The sequence below is a fragment of the Felis catus genome, chromosome E1 (genome assembly GCF_018350175.1).
Source record: "Felis catus isolate Fca126 chromosome E1, F.catus_Fca126_mat1.0, whole genome shotgun sequence".
NCBI lineage: Eukaryota > Metazoa > Chordata > Mammalia > Carnivora > Felidae > Felis > Felis catus.
In genome coordinates, this window is record NC_058381.1 from 56,356,177 (window position 1) to 56,382,913 (window position 26,737).

General features: G+C 58.6%; 3 protein-coding genes across 11 annotated transcripts; 2 read left to right on the plus strand and 1 right to left on the minus strand.

The window, feature by feature from the left end:
* The first annotated feature begins 961 nt into the window (after positions 1–961).
* Positions 962–3,537, plus strand: GALR2 (galanin receptor 2). Its single transcript, XM_011289441.4, has 2 exons — positions 962–1,360; positions 2,699–3,537. The coding sequence occupies exons 1-2, from the start codon at positions 993–995 to the stop codon at positions 3,495–3,497; spliced, it is 1,167 nt and encodes a 388-aa protein (XP_011287743.1). The 5' UTR covers positions 962–992; the 3' UTR covers positions 3,498–3,537.
* Positions 3,538–4,765: 1,228 nt separating this feature from the next.
* On the plus strand, positions 4,766–8,030 carry ZACN (zinc activated ion channel). The gene is given in 10 exon segments (XM_011289384.4): positions 4,766–4,936; positions 5,022–5,146; positions 5,275–5,319; positions 5,459–5,565; positions 5,791–5,960; positions 6,501–6,625; positions 6,744–6,828; positions 6,831–6,953; positions 7,083–7,247; positions 7,708–8,030. Coding segments are annotated over 10 exon segments (1,230 nt in total). The 5' UTR covers positions 4,766–4,839; the 3' UTR covers positions 7,896–8,030.
* Positions 8,031–8,881: 851 nt separating this feature from the next.
* On the minus strand, positions 8,882–25,680 carry EXOC7 (exocyst complex component 7). 9 transcript variants are annotated; one of them, XM_019818283.3, is made up of 21 exons: positions 25,520–25,680; positions 25,259–25,324; positions 23,962–24,146; positions 23,664–23,769; positions 21,310–21,532; positions 19,048–19,215; positions 16,522–16,614; positions 15,533–15,601; positions 14,428–14,573; positions 14,009–14,161; positions 13,660–13,758; positions 13,286–13,348; positions 12,977–13,043; positions 12,271–12,309; positions 11,503–11,568; positions 11,088–11,208; positions 10,761–10,856; positions 9,802–9,865; positions 9,552–9,593; positions 9,310–9,443; positions 8,882–9,056 (listed from the first exon to the last, which is right to left on the minus strand). In XM_019818283.3, exons 1-21 carry the CDS (start codon positions 25,577–25,579, stop codon positions 8,954–8,956), a joined length of 2,163 nt encoding a protein of 720 aa, XP_019673842.2. In that variant the 5' UTR covers positions 25,580–25,680; the 3' UTR covers positions 8,882–8,953. The 9 variants fall into 9 exon arrangements, with proteins under 9 accessions (XP_019673842.2, XP_019673843.2, XP_006940668.2 ...); XM_019818284.3 differs by lacking the exon at positions 16,522–16,614; XM_006940606.5 differs by lacking the exon at positions 15,533–15,601.
* Positions 25,681–26,737: the final 1,057 nt, after the last annotated feature.

A 26,737-nucleotide genomic window follows, 5' to 3' on the forward strand; every position in this document is an offset into this window, starting at 1 on the left:
ACCAAGTGACAGTGGCAGAGGGTGGTGAATTTCAGACCCAGTGAACCGGAGAGGGGAGGTGGGTAATTCTATAGAAACAGTCATCATTCTGCGTCAACAGCGCTTGATGCCTAATGTGTCAAAATTAGAAACAAATATTAAGTTTTATTGCAACCTAAACACCCTCCTGGCCTTGTAGGAAAATGCTCCTGGTGCATGGGACTCTGCTGTTTAGTATTTCCTTCATGTTTTCCCTTTTTGGATATCTGACTGGGGCAAGGAGACAGGAATTTGATTCACTGAGATTCAATGAACGGGCTTCAGTTCACACATCTCATTCCATGCTCACCAGAGCCCTCCCGGGGAAGGGACTATGATCCCATGTTACAGCTGAAGAAACTGAGGCACAGCGCCAAGGACAGAAACTGACACACAGAAGGGGGGCGGCAATGCCGTTCCCCCTAACCGGATGGGGAAAGCCGAGTCCCCTCCGCCCACCTCCGCCTCTTGTCACCTCCTCCTCACCCCTTAGGGGCCCCCGAGGACGCCCCCAGCCAGCCCCGGGAGGCCTGGAGCGCCGGCCAGACTGCAGGGCGAGGTATGCGTGGTCCCAGGTGCGCGCTCCCGGCCCCACGGCGCGCCCGCAGGCCCCAGGGGCCGGTCCCCCCACCACTCCCGCGCAAGGCCGGGAGGTCAGTTCCTCTCTCGGCGCGACACCGGCCGGCTGGGTGCTGGAGCGCGCCGACGGGGGAGCAGGCACCAGCGGCCCCTGTCCCCGGGGTGGGCCACCCGAGAGCCCTTCCCCCCCAGCGCGGGGGCTCAACCCACCCCTCGGGCTGCTCGCTCCTCCCCCTGAACCCAGCGCACCCCCACCTCCCCGCCCCAGCCAGGCGAGGCTCACTCCGCCCGCAGCTCCGGCGACTCGCCTGCAGCGGCTGGAGCCGCGGGAGCTGCGCGCTCGCCAGAACTCAGACGGCGGCAGGAGCCCTGGCAGCCTCGGGGTCGGGGACGCCATGAATGGCTCGGGTGGCCCGCGGGCCGAGGACGCCAGTGAGGCGAATGGCAGGGACAGCTGGCAGCCCGAGGCGGTTATCGTGCCCATGTTGTTCGTGCTCATCTTCTTGGTGGGCACCGTGGGCAACGCGCTGGTGCTGGCCGTGCTGCTGCGCGGCGGCCAGGCGGTCAGCACCACCAACCTGTTCATCCTCAACCTGGGCGTGGCCGACCTGTGCTTCATCGTGTGCTGCGTGCCTTTCCAGGCCACCATCTACACCCTGGACGGCTGGGTGTTCGGCTCGCTGCTCTGCAAGGCTGTGCATTTCCTCATCTTCCTCACCATGTACGCCAGCAGCTTCACGCTGGCCGCTGTCTCCCTGGACAGGTGAGCGAGCGCCCTGGCGGCCCCCCCCCGGGGGGGGGTGGTCAGACACCCAGATGGGGGCCACAGAAGGGAGGGGGACTCTAGGAGGGACACATGGAGAGTAGACAAGGACACTAAGAAGGCAAAGGGACCGGAAGAGAGTGAAAGACAAACTGACATGGAGAAGGAAAAAGGGGAATAAGAATGGGGGACCGCGATGTCCCGTTAGGTGCGTCCTCACCGCTCCACGCTGGAGACCTCAGCTCTCCAGCGCCACCGGCGCCTGAGAGCGCAGCGTTTTCTGACACAGAGCGTTTTCCCGTGTCTCTTTTGAGCTCAGTGCCCCTGTGAAGTTGGGATGGGAGGGATTACCGTGCCCAATCTACAGATGAGATCGAGTTCAGAAGTGACTTGTTCAGAGTGGCCCATCCAGTAATCGTGTGCGTGGAACCAATGGTCTGTTTCCTGGCGTCAAACTCAGGCACTTCCACCTCGCTAGCCTCGAATCCACGGTTTGCTGGGCGCAGTCGACTCTAGTCCGGACTGAGGCATTTGAGTCCTTCCAAAGGGCCCAGGCCAAAGTTGAAGCTGGCACACCGGAGGGTCCCTAGACACCCTCCCACCACACACACACACACACACACACACACACACACACACACACCCCTCCAGGCCCAGGGTCAAAGGCAGAGAGAAGAGGGCAGCGGAGGGTCTCCCTCCTCTCCACTGGCCACCTGGATGGTTCTTGGGGAGGAAATCTGGGTCTGACTCCATGATTTCTCCAGGTCCCTCTACCCTCACGTCCTCCCGACCTCCCCTGGACAGGCAGGGAGGTGAGACCACCTCCCCCATATAGCTCCCACTTCCACTGAGCGCGTAGTGTGTCGGTTCCGGTTCTGAGAGCTCTGGTGGGACCCATAGAGCGTCGGCTTCTCTAAGGAATTCCCTCCAGGTACCTCGCGGTGCCTCCAGGCTGTCCGCTAAAGCCTCAAGGCGCCTGGGTCCTACCTCTCTGGGCACAGGCACTCTTGGGTAATGACAGCCTTCCGGAACCCCAAAGCTGGTTAAACCTTGGGGTGCCCTCCATGGTGGACCCTGACGGTGGTTATAGTCCCAGGAAGACCAGATGAGTAACCTACACGCACTTTCCTGCTGCCGGTCCCGCCCCGCATCTCGAGGCAGCTGAGAGTGGGATGCTCTGGCCGGTGCGGTGCGACCGTGCGCTAGGGACCTTCTTTGAGAGAAGGTGAGGTCAAGGTTTAAAGGTCTGACCCTGCCCCTTTCTCCACCCCCCCACCCCCACCCCCACCCCCGCGAGTTCACCTGTTCACCCGTCTCTCTTCCGGGCCTGACGCACAGGTATCTGGCCATCCGCTACCCGCTGCACTCCCGAGAGCTGCGCACGCCTCGCAACGCGCTGGCTGCCATCGGGCTCATCTGGGGGCTGTCGCTGCTCTTCTCCGGGCCCTACCTGAGTTACTACCGCCAGTCGAAGTTGGCCAACCTGACTGTGTGCCACCCGGCGTGGAGCGCGCCTCGTCGCCGCGCCATGGACCTCTGCACCTTTGTCTTCAGCTACCTGCTTCCCGTGCTGGTGCTCGGCCTGACCTACGCGCGCACCCTGCGCTACCTGTGGCGAACGGTCGACCCGGTGGCCGCCGGTTCGAGCGCCCGGCGCGCCAAGCGCAAGGTGACGCGCATGATCATCATCGTGGCTGTGCTCTTCTGCCTCTGTTGGATGCCTCACCACGCGCTCATCCTCTGCGTGTGGTTCGGCCGCTTCCCGCTTACACCTGCCACCTACGCGCTGCGCATCCTCTCGCACCTGGTCTCCTATGCCAACTCCTGTGTCAACCCCATCGTCTACGCGCTCGTCTCCAAGCACTTCCGCAAGGGCTTCCGCAAGATCTGCGCAGGTCTGCTGCGCCGTGCCCCACGTAGAGCCTCAGGCCGCGTGTGCATCGCCGCACAGGGGACCCACCGCAGCAGCGTCCTAGAGCGTGAGTCCACCGACGGGACGCACGTGAGCGAGGCTGCCGGGCCCTCCGCCCCTGTGCTGGCACCTCTCAGCAGTCCCCCCGCCTTGAACCTGGTACCCGGGCCATCCTGGAGGGACCAAAATGCCCCCAACGGCATCCCGGCAGTGAATGCGACCTGAGGGCACTTGTTGAGTATGCTTTGGTGTTAAAGGATTGGAGTCGGAGGTTGGGGGGGGGGGGAGGGGGAGGGAGCGGTGGTTAGGGGAGGGAATTAAATCTGTTAATAAAATACGCAAACCTTTTCACATGCGGTGTTGTGCTGTGTCTCCACACATCTCATGGTTACGAGGCTCCGGGTTGGAAGCCTCTGGGACTTCACAGGGGAGCTGTGGATGGATGGGTGCAACGTGCTTTAATGAACCACAGGGAAAGAGAGTGGCAAAGGCACCAGAGGCAGCCGAGTTAAAAGTCAGCATGGAAATCCCTGAAGCCGGGAAGCACAGGAGGACCAAGGCTCTCCGCACATGGCCAACCTGAGGCGCCAAGTATATATAGATCCGCCAACCAGCAGCCACCTAGGCGTGCGACAAAGGCAGGCAGAGCGTTTAAGCTGGCGAGATAAGTTGGTCGATGAACGAGTGCAGACACTGTGTTCCTAGTAACGCTCCTAAGCCAGCAAGTGTGTGTGTGTGTGTGTGTGTGTGTGTGTGTGTGTGTGAGGCGGGGGCTCCTTCCCAGTGTCCGCAGACTGATCAGTGCCTACTTTCAGCCTTGGGGTTTCCTTCTGTCTGGGGTCAAGTCTCCAGCAGCTAGGTATTTCTTCTGGGCCAGGGAAGGCGCCCCTCACCCGTCGTGCTCCAGGGTACCCAGGAGCAGTTCTAAGGCACTGCTGGGCTGGGGCAGGCTGAGAATTGCATGCTGGAGCGGGAATGCCTGGGCTTTGCTGGGGATCTAACCTCTACCTACCCAGGGTTTGCCCCTCTCTTGGAGTTCTTGAGCTTTTCGAGGCTTTACTTTTTACACGGAATCGGTTCAGTGTTTGAGGACAGGCAAGAAAACTCCCAAGGATGTACATGTCTCATGGTGTTAATTGCAGGGCACTTTGGCAAAGGCTCGAATACTTAACCAGCCAGGCGCCCGCTTGCAAAAAGGCAGGGAAGATCCGTGGCGTCTGCCCGGATTGGAAGGACTAGGTCAAGGGGGAAGGCGGGAGGGGGAATCTGTGCTTGCCCACTCCCCTTGGCTATCTCTGAAGGGGACAGCTGATTCTAGGTGATGGAAATGGAGCGGGGCAGGGAAGCCGAGGCAGGTGCAGGATGGGTGGGGCTGGATCCTGTGCTTTGTCTTCAGGTGTTTGCGGAACCCCGGGTTGGGGGTGGGAGGGTGCTGACTCCAAGGCCCCAGAGTCCTTGCACAGAGCAGCTGCCTGCCTGACTGCCCAGTCCCCCAGCAAAGCAACTGAAATAGAGGCAGCAGTTTAGATCCCGTGGCTCCATCCAGGCTTCCACGCAGCCACTGAAGATGGCCCTGCAGCTCCTGCTCCATGTGGCCTTCCTCAGGCTCAGCGCCACCGCTGGGCCCTCGGTCCAGGGGCGGGACTTTAGAACACCGGCAGTTGGTAGGTGGAGAGAGTAAAGTCGTTTAAGCTTTGGGATTTGGACCCCAGGGCACCCACCCAAATGACCTCCACCTCCGTTCTTCAGCCTGGCCATCCTACTTCGACCTCAACTGGCCCCAGGAGGTTCAGGAAACCATCCAGATTCCGAACAACGGGAGCGCGCCCCTGCTCGTGGACGTGCGGGTGTTTGTGTCCAACGTGTTTAACGTGGTAAGTGTCCTCAGGCCACGGAGGGAGCAGGTGCTGGGTGCCCAGCGGGGCGATGGGTGGGGTCTCTTGCCTTCTTTTGTCCCATAGCGCCCAGCCCCAGGTGACACACTGCCCTGCCACTTCCTCAGGACATCCTGCGGTACACAGTGTCCTCTATGCTGCTGCTTCGGCTGGTGAGCGCCCAGGGGCTGGGAAGGTGGGATGGGAGGACCGTCTCTTTGTCCAGCTCAGGAGTACCAGCCTTCATCAAACTGCCCGGGGGCCTGTGTGTCTATGGGAGCGGGAGCCTTAGTGGCTTCTTTGTGTCCCCAGTCCTGGCTGGACACTCGCCTGGCCTGGAACGCGAGTGTGCGCCCACGGCGTGCAATCACACTGCCCTGGGACTCACTCTGGACTCCAGGACTCACCATCCAGGAGGCGTAAGTGAGGTGGGAGTTCTTGTGCCAGGAAGCCCTCCTTAGGGACTATCCCCCTCCTGGTGGCTCTGCCAGGCCACAGGTGCACCTCACTGCCCCATGTCCCCCTCACCCTTCTGGAACCCAGAAGGCAGCAGAGGGCAGCTGGGCTATGCTGGGGTCTCCCCCACGTCCCCCTTCTGAGAAGGGGCTGAGCCTCTGGCTGTGTGTCTTCCCCGTGCCCAACAGGCTCTGGGTGGACTGGCAGGATCAGAGCCCGAGGGCCCGAGTGGACCCCGACGGCCACGTTGACCTGTACTTGACCCTCACCACCGAGACCAACTGTGATTTTGAGCTCCTCCACTTCCCCAGGGACCAGAGCGACTGCAACCTCAGCTTCTACGCTCTCGGCAACACTGGTGCTGACTGGACAGGAGCTGGGGGGAAGGGGGAGGGGAGGGGGGAGCCTCTGGCCTTCTGCCGACATCCACCCGACACAGACACGGGGGGCAGCCGGCCTGTGCTCACACCAGTCTAGGGGAGCTGAAGAGATCCTAGAACAGAGCATGCTTCTCGCCTGTACCTCCCGAGCGGCAGCCCCCCTCCCAGCTCTCCCCTGCTCTGGCTGCAGCCCCCTTTAGTCTCCCCTCAGCTACCCCAGTGCAGCTGTCCTCAACGGCCGGGGCCAAACCGCAGTGTCTGGGCCACTCTGATGGAGCCCGGAGACCTAGGTCGCTGCAGCCTTATTCCTGGAAGCATTCCGAAGGCGTAGCCACCCAGTAAAATATCCCACGGACCCAAGGGTGACATCCAGCTTGGCCCAGAAACCCTCCCCACCGCCTCACCGCCCCCCCCCCCCCCCGCCGCCCTGCCTCCAGCCAGTCCCTGCACCTTTACTCCGGAGAGAGAGATTCGGGGACAGGGGTATCTCCTTCCACTCTCACCCTCACCCCTTCCAGCCCTGGAGCTGGAGTTCCGGGCGCACGCGGTGAACGAGATTGTGAGCGTCAAGAGGGAATACGTAGTTCGGGATCTGAAAACCCAAGTCCCACCCCAGCAGCTGGTGCCCTGCTTCCAGGTGACGGTGAGTCGCGGCGCGGCTGACAGAGGGCTGATGGGGGCGTCGTGCGTGCAGTCAGAGGCCATGGTGTCACCGTGCAAGTGCCCAAGCCCCCCCAAAGCCCCAACTTCCTTCCTACCAGCTGCGCCTGCAGAACACAGCGCTGAAGGCCATCATAGCTCTGCTGGTACCCGGGGAGGCCCTGCTGTTGGCTGACATGTGCGGGGGCTACTGCCCCTCCAGGCCACCGAGCGCATTGCCTACAAGGTGACCCTGCTGCTGGGCTACCTGGTCTTCCACTCCTCCCTGGTGCAGGCCCTGCCCAGCTCCTCCTCCTGCAACCCACTGCTCAGTAAGTCCCGCGCCCCTCCCCCGGCCCTGGGCTGCGGGGGGGGGGGGGGGGGGGGGGCTCTGCTCAGCTCCCTGGGCGCAGAGGTGCAGGCCTGGCCTTGACCTGCCCACCCCGCCCTCCTGCCCCCAGTTTACTACTTCACTGTGCTGCTGCTGCTGCTTTTTGCCAGCACCATGGAGACCGTGCTGCTGGCCGCGCTGCTGGCCCGGGGCGACCTCAGGGCCAAGAGCGGCCCCAGCCCGACCCCTAGAGCGGAGCAGCACGGTCACGGGGACTCAGAGCCAAATCCTGAAGGTGGGCAGGAGCCCCTTCCTGGAACGGGGTAGAGGGAGGAATAAGGGTAGGAGTGGGTGTGACAGGGCAGAGCCGGCAGGCCCCACACCCAGGGCTGAGGCGGGGGTCACTAGGCTGGCGGCTCTGTGCATTCACTCTGCTAGCTCCACAGTCCCTGGGCTCCACCGTGTCCGTCCTTAGAAGACGCGGGTCTGGAGCAGGGAGCCAGGTAGCTTCCATAAGGGCCCAGGTGACTTCAAACTCCCGGAGATAGCCCTATGCCTCTAGGAGCTTGTCTATGAGGGTGTTTCTGCAGCTCAAGATGGCCTGGAATGGGCCAGACCCCAATATTCATTAGCTGTAAATCTAAGGAAGGCACAGATACAGGCGGACGGCCCCCAGGGTTCACTCTTCTGCTCCGAGCCGGCATGTTGGGCAAGCCCCGAAAAACACCGCCTTTTCCTGCATCTCCCCCCACCAGGAGCCCCCAGAGTGAAGGGGTCGAGGAGGAGCCAGGCCGAGGCTGCTGATCACGTCTTCTTCCTGGTGTATGTGGTGGGGGTAGTGTGCAGCCAGTTTTTCTTCATCGGGCTCTGGATGTGGGCAACGTGCAAGTCTGACCCAGCTCCCGGCAAGGCCGTGCCCCATGGCGGGCAGCCCAGGCTGTGACAGCTCAGGGCCCGGGGCTGTGCACCCAGGGGAAGGGCCATGACAGCGTCTCTGGAGAAAGGAGGAGGTCAACTCTTCTCCGAAGCCCGGAGGATCCCATGCCACCCTGAGTTCTCCCTTCTGATAGCCGTGAAAGCAGAGTGTGAAATAAACCCGTCATCACCCAAGTGATGTGTGCACGTGCACCTCAAGCATCTGTCTTCCCTGAACTGGCTACTCATTCCTGTGCTATGCGGGTGGGGCCGACACCTGCACACAACCCCTACCATGCTCCGGAACTTCTCACCACTGTGCACCAGGCATCTGGCCCCCATTTCTGCGACTACTGCTGTTGGGCCTTGGGCCAGGAGGCCCTGGGCACCAGGAGACGGGGGCCTGAGTCAGGCCACATAGGGTAGCCAGGCTTCTCAGAACTCCTTCTGCAGGGTGCTGGACCCTAGAGACCACGGAGAGAGGGCACTCCCACTCCCTGGGGGATGCCTAGGAGGCAGAACACCCCGACTTCCGGGCTGTGGGTGAGGGGGAATACGTTTTCTGCACCGAATCCACGAGTGGGTCGGTCCTGCTTGTTTTTTCGCCACGCCCTCTGGCTGTGCTGTGGCCTGCCCCTCACTGGGCCCTACCGACATTTCTGGGCTCAAGGGGGTATTCTCCACCCCCAGCTCTGAACTGGGCCAGCGGTGGGCTATTCACTCTCCTGCTCTTGTACACATGAGGCAGCTGTGGCTATAGGCCTTGGTCTTTCTTCTTTGTCCTTTCCTGGAAGGACATGTGGCCCAGGGAAACTAGCATGTGGCCCAGGGAGGCTCAGGGTCACGAAACCTAAGGTGTGAGGGAACCCCAGGGTTCTGGGAGAGTGGTGGTCTGGGGGGCTCCAGGAAGAAATGCCAACCAGGACCCCAGGGCTCGGGGACAGGGCGCCGGGCTGGGGAAGGGGTGGAAAAAGGCCCCTGGCCCCAAGGATGTCAAACTCACCAGGCCCAGAGGCAAGTTAACACTGGTTTATCTGTCCAATAACATGGCTGACCTGGCAGAGCCAGGCAGGAGCAGTAGCAGGCTCAGGCAGAGGTGTCAAAGAGGCGCTCGATCATGTCGCCCACCTGTTCCACGCGGTACTTGATGTACTTCTCAGGGTTCTTGGTGAAGGGCACGCTGCCATACCTGACCAGGCACTGAGGTCAGGAGGCAGGCTAGCAACCCCCCAGGTCGGTCTCAACCTAAGGCACTCCTGACAGGGCGCCCCTGAGTGACGTCCCTGTCTGCCCCCCCCCACCCCCCCCCCAGCAAAGCCCAGGGCGCCGGCTCTGCCACCCACACCCCCCAGCCCCTCCGTGGTTTTTTGGAAGGAGAGCAGAGACCCAGCGAGGGGGAGCGAGGGGCGTGGGGCTGGGAAGGTGGGGACCGGAGGGCTCACCTGTGCAGAAAGGCCCCATAGGTCTCCCTGACGATGTTTTTCTGAGCTTGGCGAATCTTGTCTCTCTGTTCCGTGTCAGGAATAGCCCAGGCCTTCTGGATTTTGCACAATTCTTCAAGGCCATCGTTGAAGCCCTGGCCAGCCAAAAGGTGGAAATAGAAGCGACCCAAACACAAAGATTCTGGGTCTGTGTCCCTGCCACAGCAGCGGGAAGCAGTGGAGGGGGGAGGACCCCAGCTCACCTTGAACCGCTCCTTGATCATCTGCCGCTCCTTGTCCCTCAGCTGGGGGTGGCGAGAGAGGGCAGAGAACGCGTCCCTCAGAGCAGAGCCGCCCTGCCCCTGGCTCCTTCCCCAGACACCTGAGCCCGGCCCTTTCTCCCGCTGCCCTTTGCTCGTCCCGGGGGGATGCTTGTCCGTTTTTCACCCAGAGACGTGACAACAAGTATCACATCTGCTGGACAACCCTTCCCAGCCCGGGCCTTCCACCCACCTTGACTCCTGGTTGGAATACAGGTAGATTCTTCTCAGCGATGTAGTCAGTCACCTTTAACCAGCTGCCAGGAGGGGAGAGAAGCAGAAGGCAGAGAAGGGACAGCTTCAGGCTGCTGCTGCTTCCCAGGGGCTGGTTTGGGGTGTGTGTGTGTGTGTGTTTAATGTTCATTCATATTTGAGAGAGAGACAGAGTGTAAGCTGTCAGCACAGAGTCCGAGGCAGGGCTTGAACCCATGAGCCGTAAAATCATGACCTGAGCCGAAGTCGGATGCTTAACTGACTGAGCCACCCAGACGCCCCCGGTTTGTTTTGCTTTTTAAATCTCTTGATCTACTGAGTGAGGGGGAGGTCAGCAATCAATTGGGGTCACAACTAAGCAGAACACAACTGAGATTTTTCCTTGGAAAAAGAAAACGTTCGAGCTGCTTGCTTTTAAGAACAAGAAACGGAATTCAATACGTTGAACAGATACAACCAGCTACGCTCACGTCGATTTCACGGAGCATAAGGGTGGAGAAGCAGATGAGAAAGAAAGGAGGAAGCAGAGGACAAAGGAAGGAGGGAGACCGCTCACGGAAAGAAACGCGCAAAAGGAGACCCGCAAACCCGAGAGGAGCAGGGAGGAGGAGCAGAAGGGGCGCCGCAGAGCGAGGCTCCGCCAGTTCAAGAGCTCTCGCAAACTCGCTCTTTGCCTGGCCTCACATCCCCTTCCGGTCCTTCTTAGCCTGCAGCCCTGGCAGCCCACCCTCCGGGGAGGCTGGCCACAGCAGCCCCGAGGACAAGGGCTGCGGTAGGGGAGGCGGCTTCCCTCTCCACCCTGCCAATGTGGTTAAATAGCAAGTGGCGGACGGGGACTGGGTCCACAGGGAAGCGCGTCTCCGTGACTGACCCCGCTCCGCCTGAAGCTCGGATAGGAAGGAGGGGTAAGGGGAGGGCGCGGGGCGGGGGGTGGCCCACCTGCGCTGGTAGGTCTGGATCTGCTGCTCGATGTGCTCCCGGTAGGAGCGCTCGGCAGTCTTCTGGGTCACGGCCACCAGCTGGATCAGCTCGGATCTGGGGCAGGAGCAGGGAGAGAGCAGAGGGGACGGGACCGGCTCTCAGGGCCCAAAGGTGGCCGGCCTCCGCGGCAGCACCGGTGGGGCGTGTCTCACACCACTCCAGGTCCTGGGGCCACAAGGGGTAAGGCCCTGCCTCCCCGCCTGTCCAGGCAGAGGGCACAGGCTGCCCCGCGAGGGTGGGCAGGGGACCGGGGAGAGATATACACCGGCACCTGCCGCCACTCACTTCTCCAGGGCCTTGAGGATGTAGTTGTAGTTGTTGTGCAGGAAGATGGCGCTCAGAGCCGGGTCCTCATACACCTTGGACTTGCTCAGCAAGTTCAACTGCAGGTTGCCCAGGACTTTACCTGCACAGGGAAGGACGTGGCTACATCCACCATGGCAGTCTGACCGAAACGACCCAACCCCTGGGCCGCGAACCGGCTCCTACCCCTCGTCCTTGTCCCTCCCAACTCCAGACTCCACAAGCGTCGGGGGCCCCCTGCCCGCCCGGCCCCTCTGCCCCTAAATCGGAAGTTGGGTTACGATCCCAAAGGCCAAGGGTGCCCAGGAGTGGACCGGCAGTAGCAGGACAGCACAAAAGAAGGAAGAGGCGGCAGATATGGGGGCGGGGGGCTCCCGGCCGGCCAGACCGCACTCACAGATATACGTGCTCAGCAGGCGCTTGCTGAACTCAGAGCTGTAGCTGGTGGCTGAGGAACTGGTCTCTGGGAGAGGAGAAGGGCAGTTACTGCACTGGTGGCAGCAGCCAGGACCCTCTCCGGCCTTCCCTCGGCCCCAGGAGCCACTGTGGAAACCCTGGGAGGGGCCCCGAGCCTTCCTCGGGTAGACTGGGCGTGGAGGCGCTCGGGGCAGAGCTGGGTGTCTGCGCAGCCGCTGGGCTCCCGCCTGCTGCAGGGAGCCCTCCCTCAGACTCTTCCTGGAGCCCAGGGCCAGCCCCTCTGCGGTGGCAGGGTGGCATGGTGAACGAGCTGGACTGTGATCAGCAGGAAGGCTGGCAGGACAGGAGTGGGACACCCCGTGCCCCCCCAGCCCCGACTCATGCTGGGTGCTGTCTACAAAGCCCACCTATCCCATTTGTGGGCTCCCCACGGCCTCTGCCCCTTCTCCCCCACTTCCCACAACCCCCTCTACCCGGCCCCTCTGAACAAGCAGAAGGCCAAGGGGGAAGGGGGGGTGGACAGGGAGGGAGGGGGCGCACAGGTGCTGGGCTAGCCTGGAGGGGGCACTCAGGGTGTCGCTTGAATAAGCTCAGGGACAGAAAGTGGCCCTGTGGGGAGCTGAGACCATTAGGAGTGCCCCGAAGACACCCATGTCCCCTCCGACCCCCGCTCCCCAGTAGGTCCTGAGTCTGTCCAGGGGCCTCTGTCCCCCATGGGGCTACACAGGGGCAGGATGGTGCTGCTTACCTCGGGGGTCTAAAGGAATATTGTATGTGTCCCCGAGAACTACGGAGTGAAAGGCAGTGCACTCAGAGGGGGAGGGGGAGAGACAAAGAAGGAAGAAAGACGCAAAGTGCAAACACAGGTTAGAAACCGTGTCCCCAAGTCAAGCAGACCCCTCCCCGTGACAGCCAGAACACAGACACTGGACCCCTGAAGGCAAGGGAGCATGCAGCGAAGTGGGGGTCCGGAGAACCGCAGGCCAGAGGCCGCTCCTGGCTCCTCGCCCCGAAAACGGACAGAGGGGGAGGGCCCGGGGGCCCCAACACATCGGGTTGGTTCTTGGTGCTCAGAAACGCCAACCTCCCCAGCTCCAGTGCCGGGGCAGTGATCAGCGGGTAGACACCAGGCCGGCCCTGAGACGCCAGCCCACGGAACGGTCAGCTGTGTGGGACTAACTGGAAGGACAGGCGAACACAAAAGCAGGTGGAGAAATGCGGAAGGAGGGGCGAGCCAGGCAGGGCATCTCCGACCCAGGGAGTGCCACTCTCCAGAGCCAGGAGGGCAGAAGGAGCAAGAAGGGGGGGAGGCTGGGACAGGAAAGGTACAGTCAAACCCCACTCCACAGGGCTGGAGGAAATCTCTTTCGGAGGTGGCCGGTAACCCCTGTGTTTCCAGACAGAGGGAGGAGTGGGGTATGGGGTAGGGGGCCCCACTGGGAGGTACCGAGTACCTTGGGAGGCCAGCATGGCACCAGCCGTCTCCTGGAAGTCCAGGAGCTGCTGTAGGAAGAGGATGGCCTGTGTGGGGAGGAAAGAAGGTCAAGGGCAGGACCTAAAGGTCAGATTACCTCCCAAACGCATCCCCTCTGACCATTCCAGGGCAAATGCAGGGCCAGGGGTCTGCCCAGGGAATAGGGTGGTCGCAAGCCTCCTGCCTACTGGGGACGCCAAGTACTTTGCCATGCATCCTGCCACCAGCATGCAGCTCTGGGCCACCCTAGGCCCCCTTCCCTCTCCAGGCGACCTGGGGCAGCACCTACGTTGCTCGTGAGCTCATGCACGGTGCCATCCTTGGGCATGTTGTATTCCTTGTCCGGGTCATTCTGTGGAAAAAACAGCCCAACTTCCAGAACCTGCTCCCAAGGCCTCGCCTCCCCCCCACCACCCTGCCCCCAGGCCCCAGGCGGCCCGCTCTTGGTGCCACCTCCTGGCAGACAGGAGTCAGGACACCCGTCAGACACAAAGGCGAGCAAGACGGGACAGGACAAGTGGGGCAGGAGCTTCACCCCTTGGGGGTTCAGGAGCCCCCTGGGAGAGAAAGGGAGGCCAGTGGGTGCTGACAGGAAGCAGGCCCCTGGTGGTCCTGCCCACAGCCCCTAGGGCAGCGGCAGCAGCAGCGGAGAGCAGAGAGCACCTTGATGTTGTCAGCAAAGTCTTCCAGTGCCTTGGCTCCCACGGTCTCCATGGAGGTGATGAGGCCGGCCAGCTTATTCTTGGTGCTGGCGGCCGTTCCCTAAGGACGCAAACACAGAGCAGTGGAACCCAGCTCCTTGCCAGCTGTTTCCCTGCCCCTCACCCCAGGGCCTCCCCTCTTGTCCGGTCACCCCGTGAGTGTCTCCATGTGCCCAGGGCCCCTCTGAAGCTGCTTCCACTCACCCTGCGAGCAGAGGTGTTAGGGCGGAGAAGGCGACTCCCTCGGGAGACTGCGCCAGGCGGCAGGATCCCTCCTCCCCATGTCCCCAGGGGGTTTCCTACCCGCATACCTGGAGCACTTGGTCAAACTCGGGCTTGGTCTGCTTGAGGTGCCGCAGGATGGGGAAGACGGTGAGCACGGCGGAGAAGTCGTGCCGGATGATGGCTTTCCGGGCAGCAGACACGATGTTCTCTCCTTCCAGCATCAGCCCATCCAGCGCATCCTGAGAGAGTGGGGCGAGGGCACAGCTCACAGAGGCGCAGGGAGGTGAGAGCTGGCTCCCTGGGGTGGTAAGGGCTCCCGGAGGGGGGTGGGGGAAGACGGCATGCCCCGCAGAGGCAGCCGGCAACGGGGAGGCGCCCCAGACGCGGTGGTGGCTATGATGAAGGCTACGGACGACAGATCTGGCCCAAACTCAAGCTTCTGCAGGGACAGCTTTTGCTGGGGCATCTGGTCAGGCCCCGGGAGCAGGGTGGGGCGGGGCAGGACCTGGATCAGGGAGTCAAAGGTCTTTTTCTGATGGTGCTCGGGGATGATGTCCATCAGCAGCTGGTACTCGCTCTGGGCCAGCTTGACGAAGGCGCTGACGCAGTGAATGTAGGCGTCGGTCTCCACGTCCAGCGTGTCGTCTCTCCCTGGGGGGACAGCAGTGCCCCTGAGCGGCTGGTCTGGAGGCAGCCATTCTCCCTGCGGGGCGTTGGGGGGGGGGCAGGAATGGGTCTCCCCAGCTCCTGGCCTGTAGCCCAGGCCAGCAGCACATGGGAAGGAGGTAGACCGTTCTGGCAGAAAGCTGAGAGGGCTCTAGCGGGTCTGACCGGTTCAAGGGGAAAAACGGGGCTGAATCCAGCCTTTGTCCTGGCTTCACTTTCAGCTCTGCCGGACAGTATTTATGTCCCAGAGCATCAGGTACTTGAGGTGGCAGGGAGACGGATAAACGGATGCAGAGGCAAGAGCCCTAAATCAGCTTCCTGGCTAAGGTGCACCTGACCCCAGGACTGAGAATGGTACTAGAAAGAAGCCACCCAGCCAGGGTGGGTGAGCAGCAGTGCCCACCTGTCTGAGAAAATGCTGGGCCACTAAAGGCAGTTATCAGCCCAGCCAGACCTTCTGGAATGTCTCAGGCAGCAGTGGGCCATGGGCTATGAGACTAGCCAGCATGGGGTCAACCTTTGAGAAAAGGTGATGTGAGTCCCAGAAAGGAGGGCTCCCTGCCGGTCAGCTGCCCCAGGAGGAGACCCGGCCCCGCTACTGTAGCGGCCCCTCCCCGCTACAGGGAGGGCAGAGCCGCAGGGGCACCTGCAGGCAACCTGGTCCTATCAGCAAACGAACGGGCTCTGAGTCAGAGCTTTGGAGCTGTTGTTGGAGTCAGATGTCAGGGCTCCCTGCCCTGCGGGGAGCCACCTTCCAAGTAGCAGCGACTTCTCCCCTTGGCCCAGGCCCTGAGAGCCAGGCATGCACTCCCATCTGGAGAGAGGCAAGGAGACCTAGTGCCCAAAAGACAGACTTGAGAGAGAGACAGAGAGGCAGATAGGCCTGGCTCATCCTCAGAGCAGAGCCCTCCTCGGCTGCCCTCGGGCTGGGCTGCAGTACTCACCAGCCAGCGGCCCGTGCTTGTCGTTCAGGGCCTCCGACAGGTGCTTAACTCGGAAATCATGCTCGTGACCTAGCGAGATGTCGGCCGCACAGACGCGAGCAGCGTTTATCCGGGGGTCGGGTGGGCTGCCCCTCGGGGCCAGGGAAGAAGCCCTCCATCTCCCGGGTGGGGTGTGAGATGGGGTGCAGGGGAAGGGGCGCCGGAGTGGGCTCTGAGCCCCTCCTCTGCCTGGGACCACGTTGGGAACAGCCGTTTCAAGCCTGACTTGCAGTGCCCCAGACAGTCCTTGAGAGCTGCTTCTCCAAGCCACCCTGAGGCCAGAGAAAGCCTACACGACCACCAAGCTCTGAAGAGCTTCTGACAGCTGCAGAGGGTCTGATGCTTGGCCCCAGGGGGTTTATCGACCTCACCCTATCAGGGAGAGAGACTCAGGTAGAGAAATGTCACTGCGGCGTGAATGGGCCAGCCTTCTTTTGTTTCCCAGGGTTATTCTTTCAAAGGAGGGTCAGGTCCACCAGGGCAGGGCTGTCCTTCCTCTGACAGGAGACAAGGAGGGACATGACCTACAGGCTGCCCATCCCCCTTGTGGGTCTCACTCCACTTTCTAAAGCTGGGGAAGGAGGGGGTGGCCCGGAGGCCTAGGCCAGCTTGGTCCTGCCACTGCTGGTCTGAGCGTGAAAGGGCTGCCCACGACAAAGAACTTGCTCTGAGTTCAAATAGGAGACAAGGACAGAGACAGGGAGGGGAGGGAGTAGGAAGCCTCAGGGAGGGCAGAGCTGCCGGCAGCCAGACAGGACCAGGCCGAGGCCGTGAAAGCTGCCCCTGGGCCAGCTGGGATGAGTGGCACCAGGGACTTGCTGTTCCCGCCCCCTGCTTCCCTCTCCAGGACTCTCCCGCGGCCCTCCTGGGGGCTTGGAGGCTCTGCCCTGCCACGAGAGTGGACACACGGTGGAGGAGGAGGGAACAGGAGAGGAACACAGAGTGATTACCTTCCAGAGGAATGAGGTTAGAGCCCCCCTTTTTCCCATCTAGACCATGCTGGGAATACTGTTTCAGAAGGTTCTGAGCCTTACGGATCGTCCCTGTCACCAGAGCCACACAGAGAGGAGATAAGAGGACCTAGGAAATGAGTGAGAGAAAACAGCAGCGGCCCTCCACCTGCCCCCCGCCCTGAGCCCCACACCCGGACCCCCCGACAGTGAGCATGCCCACACGCCATCTCTCCAGCAGGCCCCTTCCCAGGACCACCGGAGACGCTGCAGATGGGCAGGAAGGAACAGACACGGGTCGCTCTCCACACGGGGCTCCTGATTCTGCTACTGACCCTCATCGTTCTGGATCGAGTGCTTTTTAAAAAGTGCAGCGGGTGAAGGAGAGGAGATGGGCAAAGATCCATCAGGGGAAGCCAAAAATAAAAAACACTACTGAGTGGCATTTAAGTCAGAATAAACCAGGGCTCAGGACGGAGGAGTTGGCGACAAGGCTCTCACACCCAGAGGGCACAGCCAGGTTGGCAAAGCCTGGGGACCCCTGGAGGCCAGCAGGCCCAAGGCCCGGCCTGAAACCCCAGGCAGAGTCCCCGGCCCCAGGCATGCTCAGTGTTGGGATGTGGCTAAACAGAGGTCAACAGAAAACAGAACCCGGGAGTTGGTGAGACAGCACTGAGCTTCCTGGGACAGCAATGCCCAAGACGGAAGGCTTGGAGACCCTGAGGCAGCCTGGCCCCGTGCACCAAAGCCACCTGAACCCCCAAAGCAATGGGAAAAAAACTCAGAAGCTAGGATGGGGGGGGGCGGTTAACAGAAGCCACGGCACAGAGCCAGAGGGAGGGCAGTAGAGAGGGTGCATGCTCTCGACATGGGGGGAAAAAACAACAGTTAGTATCACAAGTGAAAACAACAACGAAAACAAAACTGCAGTGCCTACAGCCTCCAGGGTCAGCCACCTCTGCGGGAATGAGACATCTCAGGGCAGAAAATGCGGGCAAATGAAATAGCTTTTAAAATGGACGAGGACAGCTCCCTCGATAATGAAATGCACTGGGAGGGGGGACGAGGTCCTCGTAGCTAACTCTGGTCCATCTTCCCTGGAGACTCCTGTGTCCCCCCACCCCCTCCCATATCTCTGATCAGAGTGAGGCGGCTTGGGTCCTGGCAGCCCCCTCCCCAAAAAAGCTGGGGGAAAAGGAGCCAGGTCTGGAGTGGCTCATTTCTTTCTGTTTGTACCACATCACAATTAGCTACTAATGACCAGGTTCAGGGCCTCAGCTCAGCATCTGTCTCCTTGTGCTCTCCCCATTCGGCAAGCGGTCCTGCTAATGAGCGAATCAGATTCCTGCCCCACAACAGACCAGGAACAGATGGGCTTGCAGACAGGCCTCGAGGAGCCTAGATAGCACGCTGCCATGGGTGTGGACGGGGGACGCTGATCGGGCAGCCGCCAAACCCATCAGGCACCCAATTACCACAGAGACGCTGAGGCTGGTATTAAATTACCGACCAACTGAGGCCTCCCTGCTCCTCTTCTCTGAGCCAGGAACTGACGTCCCAGAGGCCCGATTCCCTAGTTTCCAACATGGGTCCTAACCTACTGGCGGCTGACAAGTCTGGAAACCCCACAGCAACTGCAGGGATCCTCACAGCCAGAGTTTGCTTCTGGGGCCCATAAGCCAAGGACAGATTAGGCCCACTGTGAGCCCTGGCATGGCCAGCCAGCACTCTTGGGCCACTGCAGACCGGGTCCTGGGGCCCCCCCGACGTGAGCCTGTCAGAGAAGAGACAGGGGAAGAGAGCACAGACTGGCCGAGGCAGGCAGCCTCAGAGCCTCGAGGCCCCTGCCCAACCCACAAAGGCACGGGGATAGATTGAATGTGTGCAGGCAGCTGCAGCCCAGCGGGCTGGCTTAGCACAGTCACTGTTTGGAGCCGGTTTTCTAGGTGACCGCCGGGACAGTCACCCTGGCGGGGAGAAGGCGGCGCACTTCCTGCCGGGGCCACCAGGCCCAGCTTCCCCAGCCCTCTGCTCACTTGGGCCCTGAGGGGCATGGGCAGGTCGGGAAGGAACGTCCTACACACAGCCTGCTGTCACGAGACGGGGGGGGGGGTCCCCCAGGTCCCCCAGGCCACACAGGGCACGTGCCTGCCGCCGCAGCTCGGCAGTGTGGGCTAAGGTGGAAGAGGCCCCTGGTTTCACGAGCTTTCTCTCCCTGGTGCTGGTCACGGCAGCCCCTCGCCCTGCGACATCCTAGCCTCTCTTTCAGCCGAGGGCTGCAGCTCTCGGCAGCCTGACACAGCCAGGCTTGCCAAGCTGCGGCTGGCATGTGGGGACGTTTCACCTGGAGCACGGAGACTCGGTGGATGGGGCTCGCTAGGTGGGTAGACACCTGCTCTCTGCCCTGGGTACCTACGGTCAGGGGTCACCGTGAAGACAGGCTCTGGAGGACCAACACTGCTAACCCCAGGGCGGCCGAAAGCAAGGCAGGTCCCACGCAGCCTTCCGGCTGGGGCGGGGGCTCACCTGGCCTCTTGGTGGGCTTCTTGGTGGGCGTGTCTTTCCTCTTGTTGGGGATAGCAGGGGAGTAGGGCACCCCAGAGGAACAACTGCTCTTCCGGAAGTGTTCCTTCAGGCCCTTGAGGGAGCGGTCTAGCTGGCTGGAGCGAATTTGGTAGTAGACATTCATGAAATCTGGGGAGAGACGGGGTGACAGCGCTGTGGCAGGTCCCTGCCTCTGCCCTGCCATGGGACCCTCTCTCCCCACTCCATGCAGCGTGCAGGGCAGCAACAGAGCCCACTGTTTCTGCCCGCTAACCCCTTTGTAGCACCTGCTGTGGCTCCCAGCCACCCCCATAGCCTGATCCCAAATCAGGCTGTTTTTAATTTTTTTTTTTTAACGTTTATTTATTTTTGAAGGGGAGAGAGACAGAGTGTGAGTGAGGGAGGGGCAGAGAGAGAGGGAGACACAGAATCCGAAGCAGGCTCCGGGCTCTGAGCTGTCAGCACAGAGCCCGATGCAGGGCTCGAACTCACGAACCATGAGATCAACACCTGAGCCGAAGTCGGACGCCCAGCCGACTGAGCCACCCAGGCACCCCATCAGGCTGTCTTTAGAAAAGGAAAATATTGCGTGAGCCTGGATAGAAAAGGAAAATATCCCCCAGAAAAACCGATGATTACGTTTCAAAGCTACGTTTTTTTTAGATAAAAAAATAGAAAACTAACATCCAGATTCACCTTGGTAAGGGGACAAAGGATGTGAGCAATTGACAGGAGGCAAAGAGACGACAGAATGTCTTGGTGAAGGAAAAACACGCTCTATCTTTAGCTGTTAATGAGGTGCAAATTAAAAAAAAAAAAAAAAAAAAGGACTGTGACAGCCCTAGATGAGATAAATGAAGTTAATGAAGACGAAAGAGCCATGGGACCGTCGTGGGACTGTCAACTGGCCCCACTGACCTGGAGAGGAGCTCACAATGGCAGAAGGTTACAGATCTGTTTGGGCACTTCTATCCAATAATTGCATCTTTGAGAAAACGCCCGAGAACTCCCTACGTAAGAAAAGCAATCCACACAAGTATGCTTACTGCAGCACTATTTATCAATACCAGAAAACGGGCACATCCAAAAACTCGAGTGAGCAGGGAAACATGCCATGGTACATTTCAGCAGGTCCCAACAAATGGGTCACGAGGAGCCCCGATGTAAAAAATGGGCCAAAGCACAGAGGCTCTGGCTGAAGGGTGCTGAGGGGTCTGGAGGCTATGCACTGGCCTCCCTCTTCTCCCCGGAGAGCCCCTAAAAATGCCCCGCCGACCCCGAGGCCCCCCAAAGTACAGCTTATGAGCCATGATGGGTTCACAAGGTAACCACCTGTAGCCCTGAGACCTGTCACCACGCAGTCCGTGAAGGAAGGAGAGGGTAACAGTAATGCACACTGACAGCGTGTGTGTATATGCTAACAAATAGAAGGAGGGCTTGGGGGGGGCTAAAAAACCTTAAAATTGAATATTCGTTGGAGTTTTTGTTTTCTAAAATTTTTGCTTGACTCAAGATTTTTTTTTTTTTTTTTTTTTAATTCTAGGACCGGCTATGATGTTACCACCATACTGCAGAACACATGCAACTGTTAAAAAGGACAAAGGCTTTCTGCACTACTTGAAGTCTGTGACTGCGGGCGCCTGGGTGGCTTAGTCAGTTAAACGTCCGACTTTGGCTCAGGTCATGATCTTGCAGTTCACGGGTTCGAGCCTCGCACTGGGCTCTGCACTGACTGCGTGGTGGAGCCTGCCTCAGCTCCTGTCTCCCTCTCTCTCAAAAATAAATAAACTTCGGGGCGCCTGGGTGGTGCAATCAGTTGAGTGTCCGACCCTTGGTTTCGGCTCAGGTCATGATCTCGCGGTTCATGAGCTCAAGTCCCGTGTCAGGCTCTGTGCTGACAGGGCAGACCCTGCTTGGGATTCTCTCCCTCTCTCTGCCCCTACACCACTTGCTTTCTCTCTCTCTCTCTCTCTCTTTGAATAAATAAGTAAACTTTAAAAAAATAAACATCGGAGTCTTCATAACTAATCAAAAAAGTAAAGAAATAGGAGATTAAGGTATATAAAGAAAAGCCTGAATTTGGCTATATTCACAATTTGACACGTAAACTGTAGATTATTGCTCATGTGTGATTTCCTACTAACCTCCTTTTTATTAAAAAAAACAAAATCCAGATGGATTAAAGAAATAAACGGGGAAAAAAAAATCCCACTCCGTCTGGCCTTGTCACCTGGGCCTTCTCACCTTGGTTGCGGCCGTATTCCACCAGCCAGCGGGAGATGCGGATCACATCCTGGAGCACTCCCTCGGGCAGGTGCTCCAGGGGCACCTCCTCCTGGACCTCCAGCTCGTCCTCACTGCTGATCAAATCCAGGATGAGCACAGGGGAGACAACCTTACTGTGCCTGGTCATCAGGCTGCGGAACTCGGACTCCAGAGACTCCTTCCCCCGCTCAAACAGCAGTTTCTAGGAGGACAAGGGAAGGAAGGAAGGGAGAGGGTTTGAGGCTGCTTCGGCATTCAGCTGGCCCCTCCTCTGCCTTCACTTCCTTTAACCCCGAGAAGAAAGACCATGAAGCCCCCCCTTGCTTGTCTTTGCCTCGTGTTCTCTCAAAGTGTAATTTCACGGGTGAAACTCAAAGTTTTATAAGATACAGGTGCTTCACAAATATTGGCTGACTGTTTTCTCACTGAGCCATTAATGTGTCCTCTTGTCAGAAAATGGTTTGCAGGGGCGCCTGGGTGGCTCAGCCGGTTAAGCATCCAACTCTGAATCTCGGCTCAGGTCATGATCTCACGGGTTCACGAGTTCGAGCCCTGCATCGGGCTACGCACTGTCAGTGCAGAGCCTGTTTGGGACTCTCTCTCCTCCCTCTCTCTTTGGCCCTCCCCCGTTTTCTCAGAATAATTAAAAAAAAAAGAAGAAGAAGAAAATGGTTTGCAAAAGAAAAAAATAGATCAATTGAACAATGTCAAACGAAAAACTTCTGGGCTGCAAAGGACACCATCAAAAAAGTGGAAAAACAGGGGTGCCTGGGTGGCTCAGTCGGTTGGGCGTCCGACTTCGGCTCAGGTCATGATCTCGCGGTCCGTGAGTTCGAGCCCCACATCGGGCTCTGGGCTGACAGCTCAGAGCCTGGAGCCTGTTTCGGATTCTGTGTCTCCTTCTCTCTCTGACCCTCCCCTGCTCATGCTCTGTCTCTCTCTGTCTCAAAAATAAGTAAATGTTAAAAAAATTTTTTTTTTAAAAAGTGGAAAAACAACCCACAGGATGAGAGAAAACACCTGCAAATTGTATATCTGATAAGGAACAGATATCCAGAACATCCAAGAGAAGAGAAAACATGTGTCCACGCAAAGAGTGTACATGAGGGTTCACAGCAATGCTACTCATAATGGCCAAAAAATGGAGAGTCCATCAAGTGGAGAACGGAGAACCAGGAGAATGTGGGCCATCCACACAATTTGGTATTATTCAGCCATACCCAGGACTGAACACTGACATACAACACTATGTGCATGAACCTTGAAAACATTATGCTAAGTGAAAGGCAGACACAAAAGGTCACATATTATACGACCCTATTCACATCAGAAGCCTGGAAGAGACAAATCTGGGGAAAGAGAGCACAGACCAGTGACTCGCAGAAGCTGGGTGAACGGGAAGAGGGGTGGAGGGGCATGGCCGCCAGTGGGTTCGGGGTTCCTGTTCGGGTGATCAAAGTGTTCTCAAATCGGTCCCAGGGACGTCGTGCAACTCTGTGATTATACTAGAACCAGGGAACTGCATACTGTAAGTGAGCAAACGTTATGGTATGTGAACTGTATCTCAATAAAGATGTTTCAAAAACGAGAGAGGAGGGGCACCTGGGTGGCTCAGTCGGGTGGGCATCCGACTTTGGCTCAGGTCATAATCTCGCGGTTTGTGGGTTCAAGCCCTGCATTGAGCTCTGTACTGACAGCTCAGAGCCTGGAGCCTGCTTCGGATTCTGTGTCTCCCTCTCTCTCTGCCCTTCCCCTGCTCATGCTCTCTCTCTCAAAAATAAGAAACATTAAAAAAAAATTTAATGGCAAATTTTATATTATGTATTTTTTTTTTTTACCATAGCAGAAAAAACACAAATGCATGTATAAAGATCAAATGTTAAATTTATGGGGCGCCTGGGTGGCTCCGTTGGTTGAACACCCGACTCTTGATTTTGGCTCAGGTCATGATCCCAAGGTCGTGGCATTGAGCCCTGCATTGGGCTCCTTGCTGAGCACGGAGCCTGCTTAAGATTCTCTCTCCCCCTCTCCTTCTCCCCCTCTCCCCAACTTGCGTTTGCCACCCTCTCTCTCTAATAAAAAAATAAGTATAAGAATAAAACATATTTATATTTGATATGTAATTTATAGTTCAGTCAAATTATAAAAACGTACTAAAAATGTGTTATCTATAATTCCTGAGGCAGAAATCTTAATGCCTACAGTATACATATTGTATTACCTACCACTCTTTCTTCCATATGTTCTCTTTTAAGCTGGTCCAGTGTCCCTCATGAGACCAGGACGGGGGCTGGTGTCCCCAAACCTCCCACATCAGCCCGCGGGCCCCTCACCACTTTGTTGAGCTCCGGGCTGTCTGGGCTATTGTCCTGGAAATACTCCACCGCCTTCTGAATCTTGGCCATGCTCCCCAGATACTCTTCCAGCCTGCCTGTGGGACTGTGAAGGAGAAGAGGTGCATTAGCTCGGGCAGTGGAAGATGAAAAGGAACGACCATGTGAATGGTATTTGGAAGAGAAGAGAATTAGCACAGAGAATCCTAGGCTCAAATATTCAAGCCCTCCTTTCGAAAGCCTAGGGTCACTGGCCCAAGAGAGGTGTTAGCCATGTGACCCTCTGGCCCTAGCTCACCCCTCCCTGATGATTTTCTCAGTGTCACTGGCCACATGGTAGTAGCTGATGACGTGGTCCAGGCAGGATAGAGTCTTCTCAACGTTCTCCTGCAGCCGCTGCAGGTTCTCTGTCTGTTTGTGCACAGGGATGATGGAATTCTCCAGCTTCATAAGGCGGCTCTCAAAGGAGGACAGGATAGACACCTGCGGAGGGCAGCCCAGTCTCAGGACTCAGGGTTGTCCCCGGACTGCTTCTACCCACCCACGGGGTCTTTGGCATTTGCTGCCTTTTCTCTGGCTCTCTAGATAATAAAGTCCATGAGGGAAGGGAGAGGGCGTACTTGTTCACCACTGTACCCCCAGCACCCCCCATGTGCAGAGCACAGAGGAGGCGGTCCAGATAAACTGGATGAAGTTTGATTTGAGGGCAGGCCAGGCATCAGATGAACTCCTTCTAAGGTAATCACCCCAGGATGGCTTCCCTTCCACCCTCTGAAGCCAAATCTCAACTTCACCTTCTCTCTGAAGCTTTCCTAGATTGAACGGGAAGTGGTTTCATACAGAGCAGCCTCCAATGCATGGCTCGTACCTTCAAAACCCTCTCTCTCTAAGGGCGAATCTCATTAAATAAGGACTAGAACTTTATGATTGTGGTACTTAACACATACCCAAGTTTGTATCTACTCAATTTGAGCTTTCCCAGTCTCTTCTAGAAATAAGGAAGGAAACTCGTATTTGTTGAACACCTATTGTAGACCAGGTACTATGCAAGATGCATTCCCATTGGCTCCTATGACCTTCACAGCCACTTTGGGAGGCTGGCATCGTCTCTTAGTAGACGAGTTAACTAAAGGTCAGAGTTACCTGTCAGGAGCCACACACACATAAGACGATCTGTCTGATTTCAAAGCTCCATCTACCCCTAAAGCCCTCTGAGGTGAAGGCTGAGTTTACTCTGCCTCCGAATCTCAGGCTAACCTGGTCCTCTGATCATCACTTGAATTGAGGATGACACAGGACCAGTACTACCTAGCCCACGTAAATCGGTCTCGCTAAATGACCGAGGAAGGGGGGAAGGAAGAATGGAGAGCTTGGACAGAAAGCCGAAAAGTCTGCGCCAGCAGGGGCTACAGCATCCCCAGTGAAGGGGCGGAAAAGGGGAAGAGAGCTAGATAAGACACCCACACTGTTGCTAGAGAAACCCTCACATTACCACCATCACAACCCCTGGCCTTCTGTACCGTTACCGCCAGGAAAAGGGCTCTCCCCCAGGGTCTGGAGACCTGTCTGGCCCTCCCACCCGAGGGGTTACTCACCATGTTCTTGGTGAGCTGGTCGCTCTTCTCCAGGCTGTCTCTGATGAAGGACAGCGTCTCTTCCTCCTGGGGGAAGCGGGGGGGAGGACATCTCAAGAAGCCGGAGGCTAAAGCAGACCATCGCGTCCAACCTCACGGCCTCGCCCCCAACCCCTTCTCCTCGCAGAGGGTGCTCCCTCCTAGCCCTGTCTCCTCCCTGAGTAGGAGCTCTGGCCCGGATCTCGGCCCCTTCCCTCACCTGCTTCCCAGCCCCAGCCTCACCTGCTTCAGCTTGTCCTCGATCTCCCGCCGCCGGGCGGACGCCTCCTGCGGGGGGATCATCGCCTCGGCCCAGCAGCTCCCACTCCCTTGTGCCTGGCCTCTGCGAGCCTTCTCGGCTCCCGTCTGTGCCACACCCACTTCCGCCTTTGGTCCCTCCCCGGGGCGCGCTGGTGGTGCCATGTTGGGAGTGGCAGTTGGAACTGAGCTTGCGCAGAACTAAGAAACGGGCGGGTGCAGGTGGCCATCTTGGGTGTGGCAAGGGCGGGTTGCCTGCCTTGTCCGAAAAGGTTCACAAGTGGCGTTGTATTGCGCGGCCGGCAGGACGGTGACAGCTCGTTTGCCGTCTTCGTATGCATGCTGACCCTTTGGACAAAGGCCGCTGGGGAAGACCACAAATTTGTTTCCCTAGATCGCATTTTGTGTCCAGGCACCGATATCGCGTTCCCCGCAGACCGCAGCACGAAGCGTGTCACACCGTAGGCCCCGAATGTGTGGCCATTTAATGAACTAGGGGCTTGCGTAGTGGCTTCTTCCTTCGTTCCTACAGTACGCAAAACTTTATGGAGCGGGCCGTGTGTGCAAGCCCCGGACTGGGAACTGGGGACAGAGTGATCGCTCATGACCCGGGTGTCAGCCATAACCATAATCCTGGCTTGTGTGGGGCCGGCCAAATTCCCGGGGCTGGCGAAGTCCTCGGAGCATCCATCCGGGGACTTGGAGCTTGCAGTCCAAGCCGCACCCTACAGCAGCAGTTTTGGAGAGAGCTCTGGTTTTATTTGTTGGGGGCGCGGGGGGGAGGGGGTTAGGGAGGAACCAGGCTGCGGGTAGAGAAGGATCTTCTGCTGGGAGCTTACCTAGATCGGGAAAAGGTACAAGGGGCAAGGCTGAAAGATCCGAAACCTGCCTGAGGGATTGAGGCCCAGCATCTTAACTATTATCAGTTAGGGAAAGATGGGCGCCTGTCTGCAGGGATTCAGACCCACAGGGAGCATTTTTCACAGGGCTTTGGGGCAATGAGATAAGGCTTGGAAGGCTGGCAGGGCCCCTTCTCCAGAGTTCCAAAACATCCTAACTCCTCTGCCCAGAACTTCCACTAACCACAGCTGCAGGGGCCCTGCGTTCAAGGTCCCTGCAGAGCGCTGGATGTTCTGTATTCACAAGACTCAGCTCCTGCAAAACCTAATGTCACTCCTTCCTCCATCCCTTCCCTGCCCACCC